General features: G+C 36.2%; 1 protein-coding gene across 1 annotated transcript in view; it reads left to right on the top strand.

The window, feature by feature from the left end:
* Positions 1–357: 357 nt before the first annotated feature.
* LOC149086385 (transcription factor ets-4-like) overlaps positions 358–27,292 on the top strand; it is a 35,636-nt gene continuing 8,701 nt past the window's right edge. Inside the window, exons 1-3 of the mRNA XM_089255206.1 lie at positions 358–484; positions 11,463–12,102; positions 22,842–23,042. Of these exons, the coding sequence (XP_089111332.1) occupies positions 449–484; positions 11,463–12,102; positions 22,842–23,042 (877 nt within the window). The 5' untranslated portion in view covers positions 358–448. The remainder of the gene's footprint in view (positions 485–11,462; positions 12,103–22,841; positions 23,043–27,292) is intronic.

The following is a 27,292-nucleotide window of genomic DNA, read 5'->3' as shown; positions in this document are numbered from 1 at the left end:
CCGAAATTCGTTTCTGGACCGTTTCAGTCATTGAGTTGAACGTTCGGTGCTCTGGAATTCCACTACGTGGGAAGTTGAATGGAAAAAAAAAAATACTGTTGGCATACACAGGCACCTTAGAGTAAGTATGTCATGCATTGGGAGATTTTTTTGAGAGGGAAAAAATATTCATTGAAAAAAAGAAAAAAAATCTAGAGCTATGAGATAAGCAGAAAAGATTATTCCCATCTGGGACGTCTTTCAATGTGACGTTTTTCATGACGTCACAATCAACTTTATAGCGTAAATTTTTTTTTCCTCTTCCTCTTCTCTTTTTTTTCCTGCTCCATCTTTAACTTGGAACTTGTTTGGCTTGGTAAAAAAAAAAGGCGGTCCGGCCTACCGCATTGCAAGCCAACAACCAACTCGCTGTGAGTAGTACAGTTGCCGCTCGGCATTCAAAGTGAACATGCACAGGACGGATCCGCTAAAACTCAACGAATCGGTGAGTCACCCATTAAGATAAATTTCTTCTTCTTTTTTTTTTAATAAATATTATTTGCTTTCGATGATCCACAAGTATATTATCTTTGGAAATATTCATTGATAACTTCATATTTATTATCATGCGTATAAGAGAAGGTATTAAGTGGATACGCAGGTTCTTTAAAAAACTACGCTAGTTGCAACAAGTGCATTTATTATAATCTCTCGAAGTAAGCCTGTAAAAAAGATGATTTTTCCTTGTTTTCAAAAAATGATTCTCTTGTGAAGGGGAATTGGTTTCGTGAATGTCACTTCTCGCAAAGGAAATTACAATCGAAGTTAGTCATTAATTTTATCTAAATTTTATTCTGTTTGCGTAAAATCTTTACTCCTTGAAAACATAATTTTCAACCCCCGAATCTTAATCGTATCTCTGAATTTAATTGTATCATTGGTATTTTAGGAATTTGTTGTTTGAAATTGAACAAATCTGTTTCAAATTTAAAAATAAAAAATTATGAATTGTTGATCTTGGACGTCAAAGAAATATGAAGTTTGTTTACGTATAAGGGAATCTATTTCTAACAAACTGGAAATTTTATCTTTACGCAATTCAGGTCAAGGCAATGAATTTATGACCTAAAAATATTAAAATTAGCCTTCTAAAAAAATATTTAAAATGAGAATTTCCCCTCCCTGAAATGACGAGACACGAATAATACGGAAAAATTAATTCTGTGCCGATTTCATACGGTCATTATATTTACAATAAAATACAATATTTTTTCTTTTTTTTTTAATATTACAAAAAGAAGTAAATTGAAATTGAAAAATTCAAACTGAATAATTTTATGTATTAAGTGGATATGCTGGTTCTTCATAACTACGAACTATGCTATTTGCAGCAAGGCTTGGAAAAGATTTTTTTTTTTTCCTCTTTTCAAGGATGATTTTCTATTAAAGGAATTGGTTTCGTTATTCATTATTTTCACTGTGAAAAATTATAATCGAAATTATGAGTAAATTATGAATTGGTTTACGTATAGGGTGACGCTATTTTTTACAAATATGAAATTTCATCTTAGCGCAATCGGGCCAAGATATAGTGATATCGGCTTAAGGTATCCGACTACCTTACTCAGCTTTTTTCTATAAAATGATACCGAAGTGGACTTTAATAACATTTTTTCATATTTTAAGCAAAATTCATGTAGTATTTGAAACACGATTGTGTGTGGAAAAAAAATTCTATGAATGAAATGTTTCGTTATTTTCATAATACAATTCGTCAGTAATGATGCAGGTTATGGAGTAAAATTTAAAGGATTGTATGGTTTGCTCATAATTCATACTCGAATCTGTTGAAGCAAGCGTGAATTTCTTGGAATTTCATTTAACGTCTCGTACTAACTGTAATTAGACAAGTACGTGTGATAGACCCCATAACCTTAACAAAATATGGCAGAATATCACGCTAAAATTTTGAGAATGATACAATCGATAGATTTTTAGGAATCATGTTTCAAACTCAAGTAAAATGTCTAAAATAGCATTATTCGTAAAATTCGTAATTCGTTAATAATTTTTATTCACTGTTTACTTGATGCAAAAACGCAACGCTGAAGTAAAGGTAACTTCGGTTCTAAGCGTCATATAAACAAAACAAGGTCAATTTTGGAATCACAGAAAATGGGGCTTTCATTAAAAAAAAATTAATGTTTTCTATTTTCTTCCAAAATGATGTTTTTGATGCATTTGGGTACCGCACCTTAATAATTGCGTAAATAGTTTGATTGATGTGTGAGTTTAATTAACTGACATTTTACATTTTTGAAACGATTAAATTGATTAAAGTCTATTTGCAACACAACAAATTAATTAAATATTTAATTCCGTATCATAACGCAATGTATCATGTAGTTTTCAATGTGTTATATGTTTTGCATTATTTTAATATGTTCGTAAGCCGATATCACAACAAAGGCAAAGAATTCGTGATCAGAAAATATTAAAATTATTTTTGTCAAAATATTTGACAAAATAAGCACTTTTTAACTAAGATTTTACCAGACGAATATTAAGAAAAAATAATTTTCTCCCTGTTATCATAAGGTCATTATATTTACGGAAAAATACAATATTTTGTCTGTTTTATGTATTGTAATGATAAATAAGTTGAAAATGAAAAATTTTTGAATTCAATAACCAAGTTTCATTCTGTAATATAGCTAAATAACTATTTATCAGGAGCATTTCACAGTACGTATCGGTGATGGAAAATCATATTTATGGTTTTGTGTATAAATTTTGAAACCATTTGCAATTGGGTATTATTGTTCTATTGTTTCAAAAGCGCGAAATATTTTAGTCTATTTTTTAGTCCTCGTAAAAATATACAATTTTTTTTGTATGTAATTAACTTATTTTATGCATAAATCGGGATTTTATTAAGTGCCTGTCTAGAAAGAGAAAATGAAGAGCATATATTAAGAAAAATAATTATGAATAGAATTGTGTTAAAGAATGTCTGAAAAAATCTTTTAGTTAAAATAGCCCTTATAATTTATTTTGCTTTACGGTAGTTACTAGAAAATGTTATTATAGATTATACCATATCCCCCCCCCCCCAATATATTTGTCATAAATGCATGTCTGTCGTTTCGACATTTTTCTCTTTTTTTCTGTGAAAACTTTAAAATCATCAAGTTGAAGAAGATTCAATGAACTTGAATTGAAAAAACTTTTGAATTTTTATGTATGCTCAGGGCACTTTCCGCACCGCGTTTTTAAAAGTTTACGTAACATTTCTTTGTTTCTTGGATTTAAATGAGGTAAATCACACTGCCGTTTGTAATGCGCATCCAAATGGCATTTGCTTGAAATCAAACATCAGACTAGCTTAATGTGAATCTTGTATGCAACTTGAATAGGATGATTTAATTGAGGTGTCGATCAAGACCTCGTGTGCACGAAACCAAACCCTATTATCGGGAAATCTAGGGCGCTTTAGTGACTAACAAGCGTAATCCTTTCAACTCATTGTATAGTTGATACGAGTATGTTACAATTAATCAATAGTAAATTACTCCAATAAATTGACAAAAAATTAAATTATTTTTTTGTCCGTTCAAACAAATGTTAAATTTCAAATTGAAAACGTAATAAAGGAGATGGTAAATTATATACCTTGAGATAAAAACATGGTAAAAGATGGTAAATTTCAAATTAAGATAAGTTTATATAAGTTAAAATTAAAATTCATGTATTAAAGGTTCAAAAGATTTCTTTTTCTATAATATTTTTAGTGTTTGTCAACTTGTCCATTGAATCGCATTTCAAGGATTATTCAAAAATTCAGATAATGATAAACCCGTAGTTTCACCCACCATGAAACGCAAAACATGTTGCTTATGATCATTGTCAGTGATAAATTGTTAATTAAAAGTAGCGAATATTAGGATGAATCATATATATATATATTAAAAGTTGTATTTTTCTAGTAATTTTTCAGAAATAACTGAATTTTTTTTAAGAAGCAATTTTTAATTCAATCTATTTTTTAATAATTTTTATTCACGAAAATTCAAAATTAAATTATATTGTTGATCATAAAGATCAGAGCTTCAGTGACAATATATGCATGATTGATAAAAAAACGATGAGAAAGAACAGTAAATGCACACCACATAAACTAACTCAGTTGGTCATTTCCATGGAATCCGTGACATGAATAGTACCATGAACTTGTTACTATCCATCAAACTATCCGTCAAAAAATATGCGGAAGGGAAAAGTTGCAACATGTCAGATATGATTTCAAAATTATCCACGAAATTCGGGCATCTTTTCGGAGAAAATGAGGCGATACACTTTTTTTTTTTTTAAATCCAGCATCGCGGTAGACTCAACTACTAGCCCATTGACTGAGTGGATTCTTCTTGAAAATTGTTGTTCGAGGTGAGGTTGTTATGTTACCTTGGAAATGGAAGTAACTCTAACTGTCTCATCGGATGATGATGTCACTCAAATATTTATGAGAGGAACTCTTTTCCTCCTTCCGTTCAAAAATACTGATGTCGGTATATTGTGTAAATGTGTATGTTACCATCTTTTATCTGTAACCGATATCAGATAAGATTATGTTCGTTTTTTTGTTCTTTTCTGCTCCAACTTAACCGACTGAATCGCGTGCATTTCTCAAGCAATCGGGTTGAGCACCCAACCGTATCAAGTAGGGCTATAGGCGTGAATAAAAGAACGACTCGGGGAGCCCCCTCGAGGCTCGATTCAGATTTATAAAAGATTATCCTTTAACAAGGCTTCCGGATCATTAATCCTTATAGATCCTCCCCGGAATTATATAGCCCCCACGGTAATGTTATCTCATTAGGGTGTCTTTTTCCTTGTGAATATGTATCGGAGGATAATAATGTCTTACTAATGAATCAAAACACACAAGACCTAACTAGCATCAATATCATGACAGTATACGATAAGGGTGCTCACCCTTTTGGTGAGCGCTGGCCACTTGAAAGGCTTTTCACGTGCTCACGGTCCACGATGAAATAAAATTGTTCAAAATCCCCGAGAATATGGAATAGTATAATATTAAATGATAATAAGAATCAGAGTCGTCCAAAGGGTGGAGTGGGCAAACGAAGCCTCGACACGGGTACCCGAATCAAACAGAGGCCTCTAATCATTGAAGTTATTTTAATGATATTCTGAAAATATTCGTTGAGTTTTTGTTAATTTCTTCAACATTTGATGGTTGACGATTCCCATACTATGGTTACCAAGAAACGGCAGTTTTTAAAGACGATAAAAGTTAAAAAAAGGAGCACCCCCCCCCCACCTCTAAAAATAGTCATGCCTCGAACACTGCGAACCAGTCAAGGTAGCCCTAATTAGATTCCCATTTCCGGATGAAATTAACGCCGCCGCCTCCCCCCCCCCCCCCCCACGTCAACATTAGACTTCGATTCTTTCGAAAGCGGAATAGTTTCCAGTTGAAATATATAATATTGCACTGCATATTGATATCCATCAAAGACTGCGATATTGAATAGACTCCTTGCGTCAGATGCCTTAAAGGGTCACATTTAGGCAGGTGGACACGGGTTGAGCATGTATGGTACATCAAGTGGTTCTCAACCCGGGACCATGTGGGTCCTCTTTGAAAAAACGAGGGGTTTTTTTCCGTGGGGAGACCTTACATGATGAGATCTGGTACTATTATTTTCAGGAGTGAGTAAGTAAATATATAAGCTGTTTCCGACCCCTGATAATGAAACTGTGGTGCATGGCGACCTTCCCGCAAGAGAAAATTTCACCGAATTCTTGCTCAGGGGTCTCTGGAGATCAAACTTATTTATAAAAATTTTGTTCACTCAAAAAAAATGAATAAATACATTCAATAAGTAGGGAGTGTCCCACTTAGTTGAGGAGGGTGTGGATAAGATAGAAAGCCACAAGAATAAAATATAGTTCCAAAGGACGAGAAAAGGTTGATAACCACTGATATACAACGTGAAGGGTAATAAATACCCAATCTTCGGAATTAGAAAAAATTTTCTTCCTTTTAATTTGAATTTTCCTTTGGTTTTTATGACATCTTTGTGCAAAAAGATTCCACTATGACGTCAGTAAGAGGAAGAGATCAATTAGCAAATTTTCATCCAAATCTAAAAATCTTCTATATTTTAGTCACAGAAAATGTTGAAAATTGAATTCCATAGCTTACTTATACCGTACGAATATAAATAGAATCTATATTCACATGAAAAAAAATTGTAGATGATAATTGCGATTTTAAAGAAGCTTTTGTCTCGTTTTTGATTGCAAACGCGTTTCAGTCAGTCCATAAATTACGATATCTGTTCCCAAAGTTGATCGGAATTGAGAGAAAAATGACGCTAAGAGAAAGAAATCTGAAGACCTAAATAACATCAATATCATAATAATATACGACGGGATATAGATACCAGACATTAAAAACTAGAAAAAAAAATATTTCTTCTTCCTCTTAATTTGAATTTTATTTTGATTTGTTTGACGTCTTTTTCCACCGAATAGAGATCCATACGCAAATTTTCGTTCAAATCTAAGAATTTTCTTACTTTAGTCCCAGAAAATGTCGAATATGGAATTCTACAGATTATACTTCATGATCTGTATTCGTGAAAGCATAAAAAATTTGTTCTTGTTGAAAATTGCTATTCTAAATAAACTTGTTAGTGTAATCACAAACTCGTATCTCACTCCGTCCATTAAAATTTCAATATCTATTCGCAAGGTTGATCGGAATTGTGAAAAAGAAATGCCGCCAAGAGAAATGTAAAGACCTAAATAAGATCAAAAAGCGCTGAGAAATGTTTAGACTTAAACGATGTGAATATCATGACAATATATGACGTGAAGGCGGGGGATATAGATACCCGATATTAAAAATTAGAAAACATTTTCTTCCTCTTGACTTGAATTTTACTCTACGACGCCTTTTTCCACTAAATGGAGATCCAAATTAAAAAAATTTCTGCACTTCAGTTACGAAAAATGTTAGAAATGTAAATTCCACAGCTTACTTATACTGTAGGAATATAAGAAGAATCTGTATTCATGAAAGGATAAAAAATGTGTTTGTTTTTGCAAGAAAATTGCAATTTTAAAGAAGCTTTTGTTTTGCTTTGGTGTAATTACAAACGCGTGTCACTCCTTCCATAAATTACGATATCCGTTCTCAAGGTTGATCGGAATTGAGCCAAAGAAAAAAAAAAATGGCTCGGAGAAACGTTCATTAGTTTCGTTGAGAAACTTGAGAAAAATGTTTTTCTTTCTTTTTTTTTTTTAAAAACAAGTTAACTTAATTTCTTGTGACTTATTTATTCCAGACGCCATTTCAATCTGAGACTTTTGCCTCGGAGAAACATGCGCATTATCGAGAGTGACTTGATGGATGATCAGGGTGTAAACATTCCCCAGCAGTTTTCTCAATGTTTTTTTTCCTTCTTTCAGGCTTTGGCTTGTTTACTTTTTTTTTTTGGCTCCTGTTGCTGTTAATAGTTTTCTAATTAGCAGAATGGATTAATAAATCAGATAGCCTTCCGTCGCATTTTTAAAAACGTTTGTTATTTGACTCTTTCTAAAGTCGTTTTTCGAACCAAATACGATTTTGTGAGCCGAAAAAAAAATCAATTTTTCGTGGAGCTTTTGATTAATGATCGAAAATACTGAAATTTTTACTTCTTTTCTTTTTGTTTTTCTTTGTTCTCTTTAAATCCTAGGAGTATTTAGAAAATTTCATCGCCGTGATCTTAATTACGTCAAGTAATTGTATTAACATGTTTAACTTGAGCATTTTTTAAAAAATCTTTACACAGATCTCGTGAGGACTTAAATTAAGAAAAGACACGTTTCGATGACAATACGGGGAGTTGGAATTAGCGTTTGAACCTCTCGCTGCCATTTAAAATTTTGATATCCTGACAGCGGAGTGTCAAATTCCTTGAAAGTTCAAGAATTTGGTGTTATATCTATTTGCGTGAAACTATGTGTAATACCCGGCGCGGGTTTTCTCAACAACGACTTCTGGAATGTTTACTTTCGTTAGTGTGGTTCCCTAACAATACGTTTCAGACATGTTTATCCCTTGACAATAGTTTGCCAGTTTCTTATGCTCCCAGTCAGTGCTGTAACTAGATGGGGGTGGGAGCTTCCCCTGACGGCCAAATTTAGAGGGCGGCAATTTTAGGTGGAGACAAAGAAAACCATCATAAATTTGTCGAATTTTATTGTGGTGGAAAATCATGTTTGCCCCGGGTGGCAAAAATCGTAGTTACGGCCCTGCTCCCAGTATATGGAGGAAATCCGGGCAGCACCGTATATTTTTGCTAGTCTATATGTATAAATTTGATTTTCTGTCTATGTGCATGTTCTATATACAAATCTACAATTTTGGTCCGATCTTCGGCATATTTTGTATATACACCAAACAGGACCCTACTCGAACGATAAACTACTTTAAAAGTTCATCAGAGCTACGAAAATGCACGAAATGGGCATAAACTGTCGAGCAGCAATGGTTGATAAGTCTCACCAATACCTTTTAGAATGCTTATACCTTGATGGAGAAAAAGAAAACCATGGTTACCATGGTTCCTAACAATACGTTTTAGACATTCCTTTATCAATGGTTTGTTACTTTTTCAATGCTCCCAGTATATTGAGAAAAACCCGGGCAGAGCCAGGTATTATAAATAGTGGATAAATAACATTCGATAGAAATTTGTCGCTGCCGTGAATAGAATCTTTGGGCGTTGCCCCGCCATCTCGTAAAGGAATTTTTCATTTTTATTTTTTTTCCGTTTGATTGTTCCTTTTCGTTGAAGTAAATACTAATAAAATAAAATAAAAAAAGAATCTTAAGCAAAGAACTAACTCAAGACGCGTTGCTGAACCTGCTACGAGGAGCAGGGGTCGAAGTTCAAGGTGGATTACTACGTTCGGGCTATAGAACTTGACTCAGTATAGAAAAAAAAATGGAGGGGGGAATTCCCCGGCTGAACCTGCATCAAACAGCAGGTTTTCCAAGGTCTCTCTCACATCCAATCACTTTCTTTTTATATGCCTTTAATTCTAAAAAAAATCGCTTACCGTACGCACCTTGAAGTACGGAAAATGTGAGTTCATGGAGAGGAACACACACAATGCGGTCTTAATGCATGGCCAGGAGGCCTCAAGTGCACAGGGAGCCTCGTGATATTGAGATCTGCTTAAGATTTTCGAGACTAAGCATGAAAATTAGTAAGTAGGCATTTATAGTCAGGTGGGGGCCTCAGAAAAATCGTTTTGCCCGTGGGCCCCATGATGCTCTTAAGATGACCCTGTACAGTGCACATAAAGGATGTTCAACCTTTAGGACAGTGCGGGCCCCTTCATTTGTTTGAAAACGTGGCACGGGTCGCTTGAGCTATCTAGAACTACACCGCAGGTCACTTAAGTGAAAAACATTTCTGCCGCGGATCATTTAAATGATCTGTAAATGTGCCGCAGATCACTTGGGTAATGTGGAAATGGAAATGTGCCTTAAATTATCTGGGAATGTGCGGCGAGCCACTTAAGGGACGTGAAACTGCACCGCGTGTCACTTAAGTAATCTGGAAGTACCGCCTTAACGCATGGGGCCCAACCGGGCACAGTACGGAGGCCTCAGGAGAAGAGAGGCCCCCACAAAAATGAGATTTGGTTGAAATGTTCTAGAATTTACTTGGTAGGGCCTCAGAAAACCACTTGGCCCGGAAGCCCATGATCCCCTTAAGACGGCCCTGTGTGCCACTTGGTTAATTTTTACAAAACTAGGTTTGCAGTCGTAGCTCCGTACGGTCCGTAGGCCATTGGTCGAACATGTATGCTGGACATGGTCATTTTGATCATTTTTGTCAAGCTACGATCATTTTCTGCACACGAGAGCTAATTAGACCGGGATGTGTAGTTTATTGCCGATTCCCAAAACGGCAGCGTTCGTCATTTTTGTCTTTTAGCGCCAATCCTTCGGTGTGGGACTTCCTGCGGTAGTTTACAATCCATCGGTACTTTAGGGGGAATATGTTATCGACCTGAACTATTGCGTCTTCTTGTACGTACAGAATCGTGTTCACATCACGTTAACATGTGTAATATTCAGTAATGAGGCAATTCTGTTAAAAAAAAAAATGGGCGCTTTGTGTGTCATGAAAAATGGGAATCAACATGATAAAACAGTAGTGATGTCATTACTTCGATTTCGTTTTTGTTCGTTTTCGTGGAAATACGCGACATAATTTCGATTGTGAATACGCTAATCGATTTTGCCTATCTTTTTTGGTATTGGCGCAATTGGGATGGATAAATAAATAGCTGTTTAATCATTAATTCACCAGTTTGTTTGCCATCTGCGTGGATAACTTGAACGTTATCTCCTTCAAATTTTGCTCAGGAACCGTTGGAAAAATAATGAATGTGATTGAATTTCATGATTATTGTTATTATTTCGCTCTCCACCAGGGCTTGACAAAATTGATGAAAAATTCAATCACCGGAAGAAATTCCTACCTCTCCGGGAACTGATTGTCACTTTTTGATGTTGGCATGAATTTCGAAAATTTCCCCAAACCACTAGTAATCGCTCGTGCAAAATTTTAGGTACTAATTAATATCAATTTTTCAAGCGCCACGTGACCTTCCACCTGAGACGATTTACGGAAAATTCATCAATAAGAAAAATCGCGACAAACAATTCACCGACGGAAAAGTCACCGGAAGGAAAATTCATCAACAGTTCGTCACCAGTGAATGAGTGATCGAGTGATTGAGCAAGTGAGTGAATATATTGTTGGTAAGTTGGTAAATGAGCTAACGAAAAAGCTAGAGTGAGTGTGTGAGCGTCCGTTTGAGTGACAGAGCTAGAGTTTGAGTAAACAGAATAACTACATGAATGATTGAGTGTAGGGGTGAGTTACGAACTGAGTGAGCGATTGAGGGAGTGACCGTATGAGTGACTCACTCACTTACTCATTTGGTCACTTACTCATTTGCTCACTTACTCATTTGCTCACTTACTCATTTGCTCACTCACTCACTCACTCACTTACTCATTTGCTCACTCACTCATTTACTTACCTGCTCATTCACTCATTTGCTCACTCACCAACGCCCCTGACTCACTTGACCAATCACTCACCCGCTTACTTTCTCACTCACCTGTTCATCCACTCACTGATTATTAAACTTTATAGATGATTTTTTTTGTCGATGAATTTTCCTTTTGGTGAATTTGGTGGCGGTGAATTGTTGTCACTGTTTTTTTGTGGAGGTGAATTGTCGGCGATGAATTTTTTGCACACGGCCTGAGATTTGTCAAACCCTGCCGAAAATATATGATTTTTGCTTTAGGCTGTTCGAAAACCTACTCCTGGTGAAGTTTATTTCAATAATTTTCGTTTTTTCTCTTTCATGAACAGAGGAACCAATTCGTTCCAAGTCCAGGAAGTCCGTTATCACTGGAATCTTGGTGCATGGCCGATTTTGAGAGTTGGCTGTGCGACAGTACGACGGTGCTCCGCTCGTCGTACTCCGGCGTCAACAGCCATGACGAAATGTCCGTGAACAAAGTTTCGTACCAACACCCGATGCACGTAAGCGTACCGTCACCATCGTCTTTACCGGGGCCGATGTCGGCCGACAGTCCGACAATGTACGAGTCACCTCCACCACCTTCATTACTGGCACAAGCAGCGACCTTACACCAGCAGCAACAGCAACAATCTGCTCAGCAAGGCTCGTCGTCATCATCATCCAAGGGCCAATATACGTCTGGTCCGGCACCTTACGTACAGATCAAAAGAGAAATCGACGAAATGGGTTACGGTTGCTCCGGAGGCAGTAGTAGTGGTGGTGGTGGAGTTCCGAGAACCATGGGCTCACCTATGGGTGGTGACCTGCTCGGTGCCATGACAATCGAGACGCAAAATATCGTGAAGAAAGAAGAGACTGACGAGATATGCTTGTCCAGGGACAAGATTGAGCAACTCAGATGTTTGGCTTTGGAACAAGCCGCTAAGGATATCCACGAGGCTTGCGCTAAACTTGGAATTACACCGGGTAAGAAAATATTTTGCTATTATTTATTTTATTTTCAATTTCTATCGTTAAATTCGTTTTATCCGATGTACGGAAAATTCACCACCAATTCATCGACAAACAATTCCCTGATGGAAAAATCACTGCTGAGAAAATTCATCGACAACAGTTTGTCACCATTGAGTGAGTGACCGAATGATTCAGCAACTGAATGAATGTGTGAGCGAGTGAGTGACCAAATGAGTTGGTGAATGAATGAGCCTCCAAATAATCTAGTGAGTCAGCTAGTAAGTATAAGCGTATAAGCTAGTAAGTGAGCAACCGCATGAGCGACTAAGTGAGTGGGTGAGTAACTGTTCGAGTGATTTTATCAATCGCTCATTTCCTCGAGTGCTCAGCCACTCGCTCATTTTCTCAGCTGCTCACTCACTAATTTCCTCAATCGCCCCATATCTCACCTTCACTCACTTTGCTCATTCAGATACTCCAGTGGTTCTTAAACTTTTGTCACCCGTGGCTCCCTTGCCAGATTCATAATTCATTTACGGCTCCCCAGAATAATTTGATAGATATTTTCCAAAAAAAAACCACTTTAAAGCATAAATAGGCACACAAATCAATTTCTCCAGCTCACCGCAATGCCTCTGACAAAGGTTGGCGACGCCCCTGGGAGCCGCGAAGCACACTTTGAGAAACACTGACCTACTCCCTCACTCACTCGCTCATTCTCTCATCTGCTCACTCACTCGATCATCCACTCACACATTCACTATATCACTTTGTGTAAGAATTGTTTGTCGTTGAGTTTTCCGGCGGTGAATTGAAGGCGATGAATTTTCCTCACACGGGTTTTGTCCATCAGTTTGATATTTGAAAAATAGCCAAACTAAAATCCCCATGTTACGACTGCTGTTGTGCCATGAGTACCACATACCACTACTCCTCATCTGTAGATACGTTTTCTAGTTCCCGTAAGTTCGTAAAAGGCAGACTGTTGCAACTCCTAAATGGCGGAGGATGAATTTCAAGAGGATGGCTCAAAATATAAGTTGAAAACCCATTCTGTACTTGGGCGTGTTTAGGTTTGTAAACTGTCGCTACCGGGATCATTGAACTCGAAGGAGGCTGTTTCTGTTTCAGGGAATTTTTTGCACCTTTTCTTGTTCGTTTGTGTGGTATACAGTCGACACCCTTAGAGAGTCTGGGCTGCCTTATAACATAAACATTAAAGATACTCTTATTTTCTAAGAATAAGGCTTTTCTTTCAAAAACAATACACATGCATATGCATCTTCTTTTCTCTTCTTCCACCTTCGACTCGAATAATGGGCAAGTAACTATTGCGGACCTGAATTATTTGAAAGCAAAAAAAACTTCTTTTTTCTTCACCTTTCCTTCTCATCCGTGTTTTGATTTCAGTGACATTGGTCCGTCATCGAAGATGGGAACAACATTTTCGAATGAGTTTGATGAATTCATTTCTTGATTTTTTTGTGCCTTCGGGGCTAGAATTCGGCAAAAATGCTTGGCTGACTTAGTGAGTATCATTTGCACTTAGTAGCTGTTATTGGCTTCGTTTCTTTCTGAACCATTACAGCCCTAGTTAATCACTGTAGAGCAATTCACCAAAATTATTGAATGTCACACAACAGCTCTGTAAGGTCATCAGATTTTCAACTCAAAGTAAGGATATAACCTCTGATCATATTAGTTTCAAAGGATAATTAGACATACAGCAAATCGGTGCCCGCTGACTTCCAATAAGACTAAATATGGGATTTTCAACGTTTTTCGAGTTGCACGCATCGTTTATGCCGATTAGTAGTCGACGAGTGCACATTCGGCTACTCAGGCATGTACCAAAAGTCAAATATGCATTTTGGTATCCTTGGAATTGGAGATGTCGATCAACCGTGAGTACGAAATCGGGAACATGCATCGAACATTCTCGGGTGATTCTCTTGGCACTGCGATGCTCCGTAGGCAACCGGGTAAAGAATTACTTCATTGTAACGATAAAAATGAAACCACGCCAGGGAATTCGGGCAGGAGTGGCTCGAGACAAAATTCTCACCCGTGAGAATTTTCTTTTCGGTGCCCCTCCGCAAAGTCGCGATTGTGAAATTATCCTGAAATCTTTCAGATTTGTATAGGCCATGCGTATACACACAAAAAAGCTAGTTTTCTCAGCAAATTATTTCTGTCATGGAGGGGGGGGGGGTGTCGTTAAAGGGTTAAATTTTGCTGAATCGATATCCTGATCCATGGGTTGGTATCTAATGTCACACAATCAATGCTAATCATTCCATCTCCAATGCATTCATAGAATTTAACAGGTGATTTTTTTTTTCCAAAATGTTTCCTGCAATTATTATTATTCCTGGTTTTTCACCCCGCACGGATTGCACAGCCAGAATTCGGGACCAAAAACAGAACGTTTGACCAACCTGTCACTGATTCTGAAACTTTAATTTCTGTCACACAATTTGCCATAATAATTCAATTTACAAAAGGTTTTTCTCATTGATTAATATTTTGCAAAATGCAGGTTTTGTCTACCTTAAAATGGTGTCGGAAACATGTTGTCTGAACTTAGGACAAACCTCAAAAATTGGCAACCCAACAGCGAGGTGAATGTTTAGGTAAACATCATGTATTTAAATGAATACAAATCTATCACAACATTGAAGAAAAACAAACTGGAGTAATGACCGACCTGAGTAACGCTTCGGTCATCTCTTACGTAGGAAAACGCGTTTGTGGAATGTTTATCGACGTATACGCCACCCTCGGTGACAAAATACATAGTATGTACTAATAAATGAGGAAATCTGGCATATCACATGCTCACATATTATAACTAGGTCGTTCATCCCACTTTGTACTTGCATCATGCCGTGTTTTTTTTTTTTAATGTGTATCATGAGAAAAAGATGCAACATGGTGGGAGGGAAAAAAACTCTGAATTCACAGGGGGGTTTTTCCCAACTGAGCGTATTTCGGTTTATTATTTTTGCCTTCACTGCGACCAGAAATCCATTGACCTATTTTGGAAAAACCAGCGCCCACAAGTGTACTTACTTACTTACTACTGCGCACAAGGAGCAAATTGTTGGTGTGGAACAAATAGCCACGGTGTGCGCCAGAGAAAAAGATTTTCCAAGACCCAAACTACAGTAACTGACTTGTGGAAACTGGGCCTCTTTTTTTTTTTTGTTCCAGCCTCCAAAATACGTGGCACTTTTCCTCCTCTTCTATTTCTTTGAAGGTGTGACAGATTTATTGATGTCTTTGTTCTATTCCCGCGAGGAATTCGGTTCTTAAAGCTTTTGTTAAAGCTCTTTTTATAAAATAGAAAGAAAAGATTGTCCATGATGCATGGCCAAAGTTCTTCAACTCCGAATTGCTCGACCACGAAGCTTGGAAACGTATGCGTTGAGACGTAAGTTTCGGGAAGATTTTCCCACAAGAAAAAAATAAATAAATAAAGTCCTTAATCTACTACACAATAGGAAATATTAACCTTAAAAGGAAATTCTCTGTCAGTACGAGTTAATAACTATTTGTTTAAGCGGAGAGTTTATCCCAATAAATATTCCGCTTAATTTATGTGTTTATTTCAATGACGTAAGGAGATACCGAGTTGTGGTAATATAGGAAAATTTTCGAGCTATTTTGAAAGGGAGGAAGTAAAATATATATACATACTACACTTATGCATTATGTAGCGGTTGTCACGAATATCCGAAGGGACAATAAATTGAAACTAGCCGGAGGTGAAATGTGTTTCAGGATTTCAGACTACCCATGCAATAGGATGTTTTGAATTTCGCGTTGGAATTTGGCAAACTTTTTTCGAACATCATCTTCTTAATTTAGAGCAGTGTTCCCCAAAATTAGCAATAATTTCGCCTCCAAAGTTTCGTACCCGACATTTTGTCCCCCCAGACACTTTGCTTGCCCTGACCGTGTGAGTGACCAAATAAGTGACTGTATGAGTGGCCAAGTGAGTGACCTCTGAGTGACCAAGTGAGTGATTATATTAAGGATCAAGTCAATGGGTGAGTGACCAAGAATGAATGCGTTAGTCACCGTGTGAGTGATCGCATGAGTGAATAAGTGAGTGGGAGGGTGAGCGTATGAGTGAGTGACAGTATGTGACCATATGAGAGATAAAGTGAATGTGGTCATTCATACGGTCACTCTCCCATTTATTTGGTCACCATTATAATATACCATAAATACGCCATGTTTTTTTAAAACACGCTTTAGAATATGCAATTATGTATAAGAAATGGGATTTATATACATAATTAGAAATATTGCTGAACAGCTCTTAACTTATTGATGAACAACCGATATCTAGTTTTCGATTTCATGAAAACTAGCATCCCGTAGCAATAATCTTCAACCTGGTGCTTTTTTGAAGTTTTTGAGTGTGCTCGAGGTTTGTACTAATAAAACCTTGAGGTTTTGATAAACTCCCGAATTAGACACTCCTGTTCGAAAATTCACAATATACGGCCTGAGAATGGGCACGCGTCAGATTCGCTCTATGTAGGTGCTCTTTTTTTCTTCTTTTTTTTTATATCAGGCATAACAGATACACATAACTTACAAAAGGAAAAGAGCGGTTTCCAACTTGGGTAAACAGTTCCATTCGGTATTTCCTACATGAAGTTTATAAAAATTTAGTCTATTTCCTGAAAACGTCGACGTTCTCATATTATAACTTTGCGATATTCATTGAAAACCGGAGTTTCTAAGAAGTTCAAAGGCTCAACAAAAATTGAAAAGATAAACGATAGATGTTATTGAAATTTTTCTCAAAGCTTTGAGGACTCATAAATAAACTTCTTAGAATTCCCCGACCAAAAATCTAGAAATGATTTTTTTCATATTAGTCTTAGATTTCGTATCTGGGATGTAGGTATATATACCATCTTTGAATAAAATAATTGCATTTGATCGAATAAACGTTCAACTAATGGACGATGGGGAGATAGAAAAATAGAAAAATAAAGAATAGAGCAGTCTATACGTGACTGACTGATAAGCATAAGTTTACTCTTTATTCATTTTGGCTCGTCTCTTAGAAAGATTCTCTCAAAAGATAACGGGCATTTTAGTCTCGTTAGGAGTTTTATAAGCATAAAGGGATTTTCACTAACGGTCTTCTTTTTGTAATATCCTTTTTACGGATTCATTTGAACGTTTTCGAAATCTCATAAATAGATTTACCCTTTTGGAAGTTTTCGAGAAACTTGTTCGAAAGTTGATTAACCAAATAGAATTCCTCCCTATTTTCAGTATTTGTGTGTGTGTGTGTACATATCGGCTCTTGCGAAATTAGACTTCAAAGTCAGACTCGGAGGGAAAAAAACTCTAATAATGCTTTCGAGCTGAAAAGTATTCAGTGGTGTATTGTGCAATTCTTTTATGGATGAGAATAAACGTGGCGTGATCATAAGCTTTTATCACAAAAGAGAATGCCTTTTTTATTCTATTTTCTTTTACTTTTTACTGACTTGGCAGGTGCTGTTTTAACGTGTTATACCGATAACGTGTTGAGCGTTGTGACAGACAGCAGCAAAGGCCGTGTGTATTTATTTCACTTCATTAACGTCGGTTTTCATGCGTTTATAACAAAATATATCTCTCTCTCCCCCTTTCGTTGCACAGAAATTTTAGGAAGAGGAGGTTGGAGGAAAAAAACAAACTCCGACGATAACATCATGAGATGTGTCAGACCTTATCTGATATTGCAATTTTGGATTTCATCGTCACGTTTCATTGGGATATTTTACATTCGGGGGAACACACATTGTGAAAAGTGAAGTCCTTATCTCTCATACACCAACTAACTTTCAAAACTTTGATCAGAAATACATACTTGCAAATGCAAAATTCGAATAACGAATAGATCTAAGATATTGAATTTGTTTTACTAGAGATATTGCACCCTTGTCCCCCACAACTTACTATAGAAAATGTTTGCCCTAAATTTGAGGACTCGAACAGAAAAAGGTTCCACTCCATGTTCCTACTATAAATTAAATATTGACCGAGATGTTCGAATTTAAAATTAATGATTTTCATGACGTTCAGCAAACTTATTTCAGTGAAGAAATTCATAATTTAGTGCAGTGTTTCCCAAAATTGGCAATGGCGCCCCCTGGTGGACGATGGAATGGTCTAGGAGACGATGGAAGCTAAGAGTATAACATCTCACGGGTTCATTTGAGTCGGAGGGCGATGAAAGAAAAACATTTCTGAAGAAGGGGGCGATGGAACAAAAAGTTTCGGAAACTGTGTTTTAGTGGATCAACTATTACTTAACCACACATGCACCTCGTAAACATTCCTCTAGAGAATTTCTAACAAATTGGTATGTTGTGTGTATGCGCGTGGCCCTAATGTATTTGTATTATCAGAGTTAAGCTTGTTTCGTGTTATACTAGTGCTGCCCCCTGTCCTCAAAATTTTTAAGGAAAAGTGGAAATGCCTGCATTTTTAGAGAAGCAACTGTTAGAAGAGAGGTTAATGAGTAAAGCAAAAATACCATTTATTTGAGATTCAAACCAGGAAATAATCAAGTTCAAAGTCTAAATTTGTCTTTAACCCTCTATCTATTGACGGTATTTTAAAGTATCAGGTTAGATAATTTGTTATGTAATTAAATAAATTCACATATAATTATTTAATCCATCTTCGTTGTTTAAATGAAAAAATTACCTTCTAAATAGTTTACGTGATAATTATTTGCTATTATCATTTTATATTTCACTATTATTTATTGTTATTATTATTTTCTTCTTATTCTAATTTTTTTAATCTGGTATATCAGGGGTTTTCAACCTTTCAGACACGATGGGCCAAATTGAAACTTCCTTCGAAGCCCGCGGGCCACCAACTCATGTAATTTAATGACATCTTAATGAAAGAGGCCAACGGGCCCCTAAATTAAACAGGGACAAAATAATTGAAGACTTATTTATTATGAAATTGTTTCTTTTATTAATTACCAATATTTTAGTTCTTAAATAATTTTTTTCTGAAATTCAGAAAAAGTTTTTGATTAATTACTGATTAAATTAATTAACTTTAATCTGAAATCACTTTGAATGATTCTTTTTAATTATTTATTCCAGTTATTCTGAAATTATTTTCTTTCTCGATATATCTTTAAATCATTTCTTTCAATAATTATGTAATTATTCTTTCATTGGTTGTGAAACAATTTCTATTAGAAATTACGAAACTATTTCTCTCATTGATTGAAAAATTATTTTTTTCACTAATTCTCTGAAATTATTTGTTTCAAAAGTTTTAAAATTACTTCAGTAATTTTGAATTTTCATCAATTTGTTCCGGAATCATTTCTTCTATTTGTTGTAGAATTATTTACTTATTTGCATGTACAGTATGAAATATAAAGATGTAAAATAAAAAACTGGTTGTCATAAAAAAGTTACAATGTGTAACAAAATTTCTTTCACTAGTTCCGAAATTATTTCCTTCATTAATCCTAAAAATACTCGGCGGGCCACGAAAAAAAGTCCCGATGAGGCCAGCGGGCCAATACATTCGAGACTAAAGGGCAGAGATATAGTTAAACTGTATAATGAAATTTTTCTCACATGCATTCTAAAAGCATACTAAATGTTTCAATACGTAATATTCATGATATCTCAGTAAATGTTTCATTTAAAAACATTGAAATGTATTCCTATTTTACTCATAAGGTGAAAGATAAATAGTTTCTAGTTATAAATTATGGAAGTTAAGATGGAATCGCGTATAGAAAAATATAGATTTGTATTTCAATTATTTTCAAAGCTCCTGGGCATTGTTCTGCACGATGCAGTTCAATTGATGGAGCGGAATTATTTATCATAATAAAAATAATTGATTTATAATACTTTCATGAACAAGTTACAAATGTTTGCTCGGTGAAAAATTATTAGGCAATTTTTAAGGGGAATATTTCTAGATATGTGAAATAACAAAATAACATAGAAATGCATTTTTCATAATTAATACGCATTTTTCGAGTTGTTGTTTTAGTTCCTGAAACTTAGATATTATAATCCTCTCGGCGGTTTCCTGCGAAAAATATTTTCCTTTTTTCTAAGAACACTGTCATTATTTTATTGGATTCAGGACTTGATTTTCGAATATTAACGGTCTTTTTTTTATCCTCTAGAAACATTAGAGGCATTAGAAGCATTTATGATATGAATGTATATGTACGTGTACAGTATATATTCGAATTGCATAGTGTTCGAGAAAACTATGATTCTTTTTCAATTCTGAATTTTGATCAGTTTCAACCTAAATCGTATCGACTTAATTTATAACGAGTTACTTTGAAATGAAAAATGTCCATATTTCGATTCATTTTCTCTATATGAGGGAATTTGAAGAATATCCAAAGCTGCCCTTAGGGAGCTGTCTCTCCGCAGGGCCTCCAGCTAAGTGTGGGGAGGACCCCTCCCCCCAACTCGCGGTAATAGAAATAAAAAATTTGCGCAATAATAAAAAAAGTTGGCTGTTCTTCAGCTATGGGGGAAAGTCTATATATATATATATATAATATAAAGAATTAGCGGAAATTATTCGACCCGCAAGAGGCCCCCGCGATTATTTTCACACCAGGCTTACACGTCTGGTAATGGAAACTCTGAATATATATTTTCTGATATTTTTCTCTGTTGGGTATTTCTTTACATCCTTTGTTTCCACTGTCGCCCACGTGGGTAATTCCATTTTTCTCTCTCGTTTCCACCGCGTCCCATAATGTCCACCGGCGTCCTTGCAAACAAAAACCTACTAATAATGACAATTACAGGTGAAAGGAAACACGGTTCGATTACCATACATGACGTAACATTGATAATAACATTCATTTCCGGTGGTTATAATAATATCCCATGGATTTATTACTGTGTAACAACCATTGTTGTGTGTGTGTGTGTGTGTGTGTGTGTGTGTGTGTGTGTGTGTGTGTGTGTGTGTGTGTGTGTGTGTGCATGGTTTCATACATACATTTTGGTTCTCTCTCTCTCTTGTTGGATCGGAAGGACTTGAAAATTATCGTGAAAGTTTTTTTTGTTCGAGTCCATAACCAAATTCTGGATTTGGTGTATGAATTGACACGGTTCGATGTTCAGTGAGTTGTTGCCACCATCTGAATACAGCGGCCGGAAAATCATTGCGGTTTCGTCTGGTTTCCCCCCCCCCCCCATTATTGTCTATTTTTGGGTCTGGTTGATATGATGTGACTTTCTTTTAATCCCAAAATAAATCAACTCATTTATAACAGATCAAATTGCTGGAAGCAAACAAAAAAAAAATGTTAGAGATGTCTTGGACATGATGCACGATAGGCGTCATGAGAGCTCGTGAAATCGAATTACATTAACGACGCCACGACGTCGTTACGCCCTATCCTGGAACCCTGCTGGTCTTCTGGGTGTAGTTTTCGTCTTCTCTGCGTAATTTATGCCATCACCATTTCAAATAAAACAAAAGCATTCATATTGGAAGCTGCGCCATAAGTTCATATTGGAGGCTTGACAACTCTCCTGACTATTTACTGAAGGCCACTAGTGCAGTGGTTCTTAACCAAAGGTCCTTAGAGAGGTTTTAGTAGGGTCCGTGAACTTGGATGAGAAAAAAATGAATTGTTTTTACATTATTGAATATTATTGTGGCCTTCATTTCATCGGCAATGGGAGGGGAGGCCCTCTGGCCTCCGTGTTATTGGCACAATGGGTCTGCGAAACGCAACAGGTTGAGAATCCCTGCACTAGGGATACAAAAATCAATTCTCGTAATAAATGACAAAATTGAAATTAATTATCTTGACATATTTTTTTAAATTCCACAAATATATAAAAAAAATTTTATTTTGATATATTTTAATTGTACATATAAAATATTATATATTTTATTTAATGTATAATATTATTTTTATTTTAAAATAAATATAACATTTTTTATAATTATTTAAATGTTCGGGTAGATTTTTTGCACTTATTACAACTTCAATAGCTTTGCTCCTTATTTTTTTTTCTACTTATACGAATATGATTCGCCATTTGGGGGTTTCCTGGAGAGAGTATTTATTTTCTCAAAAAAAAGAGAAAAAAATAGATTCACTCACATATCCTACCCCAGGGAGCACCATAAAAATCTCGCGAAAAGCAATTTGTTACCCATTTGGCGCCAACATTGAGTATTTTACATTCTTACATGAAAGAACATACTTAACCTTTTACGCGGCAATTATAGAAATGGCTAAGCCCCCACCCCCCTTCAAAATGCCATGTCTTTTTTAATGAAGTTGACTTTCTTCTGATTTCAGCTGGTGTAAACTAAGGGGTATAGGGAAAAGTTTTCCATTGAGAAACCAACTTTACAAAACATGTAGACATGTCAATGCCGAAATAAGAGCCGAGATATCTCGTCATTTCCATTTGAAGGGTTTTATATGCATACACATGAAAGCCTTAAGTGTATGCATACCCACTAAACAGTATGTTTCATCCAATGGACCCAAAACGCTTTCTCATTTTCCAATGAAGCCATAAATATGGTTGCCCTTAGTATATGCCAATGTGTATTTTAGAGACAAAATACAACTTGTAATATTATGCGTGATGTACTATTTCGTATTCGCCAAGTTGCTACGAATAAATGTTATCGATTACGATTATTCGAAAATTCAATTTTTTTCCCTGTCGTTATGTTTATAGACCCTGTTTTATGGACGGCAAGAGACGTCAAGGCTTGGCTCAGATGGGCTGCCAGGCAGTACGAAATTGAGCCGATGTATCTACAACGCCTGGAAGCGTTCGATGGCATCACCCTCTGTTCACTGTCCGAAGAGTTCTTTCTGCGCAACTTGCCCCAAGGCGGCGACAAACTCCACGCACAGCTTGAAATCTGGAAAACAGGTGAGAATCCACTACAAATTTTTATTCATATTGTTGTTGTGAAGACTCATATTGTCCATATAACGCAGGGCTTGACAAATCTTAAAAACATTTAGGTGCCAAACAAATTACTTACAGGCCCTAAGATTATATTTTTCTCCACAAAAACGATCTACAACCATTATTTTACTACTTTTCCTAAACTTATTAACCCTTTTTTTTGTATTAGTAGACATGCTAAATTTTGCTAAAACATGATACTCCGAAAATTTGTGTAGTCTTCAAATTTAGTAATCACTAATGAAAAATTTTAGGTGTCAATACCACTTTTCAGTCGGCATGACGACCTGGCACCTGGGATTTGTCAACCCCTGATATAACACAATTAGAATCGAAGTCGATTTTTTTCGTACTATGCTCGTCCAATACGCCGGAAAAACAGTATTCGAAAGTAAAATAGTTAAGCATAACGTCATCTTGAAATTATGTTAATTATCTATTGGATCATCTCTTTTCAGAAACTGAATAGGTTATGTGTAGGGTGGTTCCATCTTTGTTCAATTCTTAAATTCGCTTTCTGGACGTTCAAAGTGATCATTGTTGGAGTTGAAAAAAAAAACTATCATTTATTCCCCAAATTACGAAAATCCCATCGGACATAATTAGTGATTCAATCATTAATAATGATAAAATTGTAAAAAAGTGGGAAATTTCAGTGTTAGAAATTTGAAAGTAAAATGTTTTGTCTTGAGAATTTCCCGCTAGTATTTCGTTCACGTACTTGAAGAGGGGAAAACAAAACATTCGATATATTTACTGATTGATAAAACAGAGATGAAAGATGCATTGGAGCTTGAAATGAGTGTTTACAGAGAGAGGTTGCCATAATATATACCCTGGTTAATGCTTGGAATAATTTTCTTTCGATGAGGGCTCATCGGTGGGTGAGGGAGAAATATACAATGCCATTCTAATGCAACTTTAAACAAAATGGCGGGAAATGACATTGTATTTCTTCCTCGTCCCCGATAAGTACAGTTTCCTAAAAGACCAATCTTTTCATCCATGGTAGCCAGTGGTATTACTTATTAACTCTCCCCCGCACCCGTTGCCCCCCCCCCCCCACTTTAAAAAATCTCGGTGGAATTCCATTCGGAAACGTTTTCCTCGCGACATTTTCTACGACGCAGACTTTTCTTGACGAGGTTTAAATTGGAATTTTCTAAATTTCGTAATTAACATCGTCCTTTTCTAATTTAGCTTCCGCTGACATCTCTCGAATGAAGGATTGTTAACGAACCGGGAAATGGAAGGAGGCTCGAAAACTTAATATCACGCGAACTCTTTCTCTCTAAGGAAAGAAGCCTCTTGTCACTCAACCCAGCAAGATGCTGGGTTTTGTCAGGCGACTCTCGAATTGACTTGGACCTAGTTTAATTTTTAATGGGAATTAAAATTAGAATGGACGTGGAAACTATTTATGCGCAGGTTTTGTCTTCTCTGTGGTACTTGGTATCTAAAGGTATCCGAAAATTCCAAAAACAATGGCTTGTCCTGAGAAAACCTTACATGCTTAGAGTTAAGAAGTGTGCCCCGTCAATAGGTTTTTAATCAAGTTTTCTACCATGCATGCGCACTGTCGACAGCTGCTTCGAAACGCTTTTTCCACAGCTGATGCGCTGACTGACCGATGTGGACACTGTGGTCTGCTGAAGTTGGATTTTTGTCGTTTTCGATTCGAAAAAGTTTACACATAATACGAACAGGCAAAAAATGAACTGCCGAGTTGTTTACTTCAGAATTCAGAAGGCAGATGGCGGCACTTCTGGAACACATCCCAAGATGGTCTCTCTGTGCAGTCAGCGGTCGAATCTGTCTATCTGTCTGTCTGCTAGTGCAACTGCACAATGACTAAATTTGTTGCCAAGGCCTGTATGTAAAAGGGTTAAACGCCATGTACGAACTGAAAGTCTCACACAATTGCGACAATTTAATAATACTTCGAATGCTACTTAGGACTTAGAGCACCATCCGACATCTGCAGAGCTACTAACGGTGCTCACATTGAACATCATTAACTTTAAAACTTGACGAGTTGCCCTCTTCAATGCAACTTGAATGTGTAAGAAATCGTGTGTGGTTCTCTCACTGCAGGCCTTAACTTTTATATACCTTTACTCAGAACACCCTGTATTTTACCGAAAGTGTTTTCACCGAATTGAGCTGATTCTTTATCAATAGTAGTTGGACCAAAACAAAATCATCATGATCATGATAATCTCGCATTCATCAGTTTTCTTATCTAGACATTTTGGGCATCACTGTCAGCTAAACCATGTCCTTACCATCAATTTCAGTTTGAAAAAAAAAATCGACCTGGGACAGCAGAATCAGCCTAAAAACATGGTATGACTCATTGGTTTCTAATGTTTTCCACCAATGTTTAAGCAAAGGTTTCGGTGACTCGCTGTTGTTCTCGATCACCATTATCCCAAGGAAAACTTGTCACATGGGCGTTTTCGTGAGGAGATCCAAACTCTTGATGGTGATGGTGTTTCCGAAAACAGACAACAACCTTTCTTTTCTTTTTTCTTTATCACCTGTGTTTCGCAAGCAGGTTACTACGGGACGAGCCTTTAATAAGCTACCATCACCATGCATTGAATAATCGCCTATTATTAGCTCTCTTACGCAACCGTGAAATTCCAGCTACGACGTCGAGGTTCGTAAAAGAAAAAGATAAATATACCTATATCATATAACCATAAAAAATAAGAAATGGTGTCAAAACGAGTTTTTTTTTTCTTTCTTTCTTTCTCAAAAACAAGGGAAGAAAGAAAGGAAGAAAATCAGTTTTTCTAACCTGATGAAAAAGAAAAGGATGAGGCTCTATACCTATCTCTCCCTTTGAAACGGGAGGTCATTGTCCAAGGCCGTGAATTCAAACGTATTGATCCAATAACAAGTCAAGTCCAGAAACTTGAATCTGCGCTGCGAAATTGTGTGATGCATCTATTTCAGTTCGTATTGGGAAAAAAAATACTAATTATCTCAATAAATAAGGATTCAAATACAATTGTGAATAAAATACAGGGTGTCCCGCAAATTTGTAGATAATTCAAAAAATAATAAAAATTAAAGGATTTAGTGTACTTGCGAAAAGTTATTCTTTTTTTTTTTTCTGTGGTACACAGAACAAAAATTATTTCAAATTTTCGTCGATAGAGCACTCTGCACCAAGCAGAATCCTTTTAAAATGCAGGATATTCGATTAATGCTCATTTCTAAATTTTTCCTGTTACTGGCGCAAACAAAGGGTTTTCATTGTGGTACTGACATTGGTGGATAAAGCACTATTTTTTGAAGTTGTTTTATTACAGCCGCGGATCACCGATTGAAGCTTTACGAACGTTTCAGATACAGAAGAGATTGGAGAAAGGTTCGGGTCAAGACTCCTCTGATTTGCTTTCGTAGAGTGCCCTCTGCGGACAAAAATTCATTTCTATTTTTTCTGAATCAAAAAAATCCCCTATCGTGAGAATAATTTTTTCGTAAACTGCAATCAAATATACTAATTCCTTCAACTTTCATGAATTTTTAAACTATTTACAAATTCATAGGACACCCTGTATTTTATGGTAGTTTCTATAATGTTCCCATTTTCTCAGCTGTCTACAGCCATGGAATTTGAGAATTCTTGTTGAAGAGATAGATCAATGAAGAAGTAGACCAGTGCTCGGACTCACAATATTTCCTGGAAAAAAAATAAGAATCCCATAGGTAATTGGCAAAAAAGTTGCCAAACATAAGCAAAGTTGTCAGTTGTCAATGAAAATCGCTGAAAAAATCGCCACTTGCGAGAATTAAAAGCTCTTGCGCAAATCGCAGTGGATCAAAATGTTGAGTTAATCCCGCTTTAAGCGGATAATCTTAACAAGAACTAGATGAATAGAAATTGAAATAAGCTTGGTTGAAAATGAGGGAAAAAAATCGGGGCGTTTTTTAAAAAAAAAAATGTTGGGCTGACGAAAATTATAAGAAAACTGGGAGAGTTTCCAGGTCATATGGTCACCCTAATCATGATACATTTCCTTATGCAATGACAGCGTTAAATGCTAACTTTTGCGATTATGTGAGTCATTTCCTCAAGCTTCATTGCAAAAGGTATCTAAACATCTTTGCCAGAACCATTGCTATTCTCCACTTATGAATGTGACTTTTAATACCCAACAGCGCACAAGTGTAGAATTCTTTTACGAGGAAGTTATTCG

This window comes from Pholcus phalangioides, unplaced genomic scaffold, assembly GCF_987345545.1.
Source record: "Pholcus phalangioides strain wild (caught in Gottingen) unplaced genomic scaffold, Ppha-v1.0 ptg000004l_1, whole genome shotgun sequence".
In the NCBI taxonomy this organism is placed as follows: Eukaryota; Metazoa; Arthropoda; class Arachnida; order Araneae; family Pholcidae; genus Pholcus; species Pholcus phalangioides.
The sequence above is the reverse complement of the archived record's forward strand: the minus strand, read 5'-3'. Positions and strand labels throughout refer to the sequence as shown.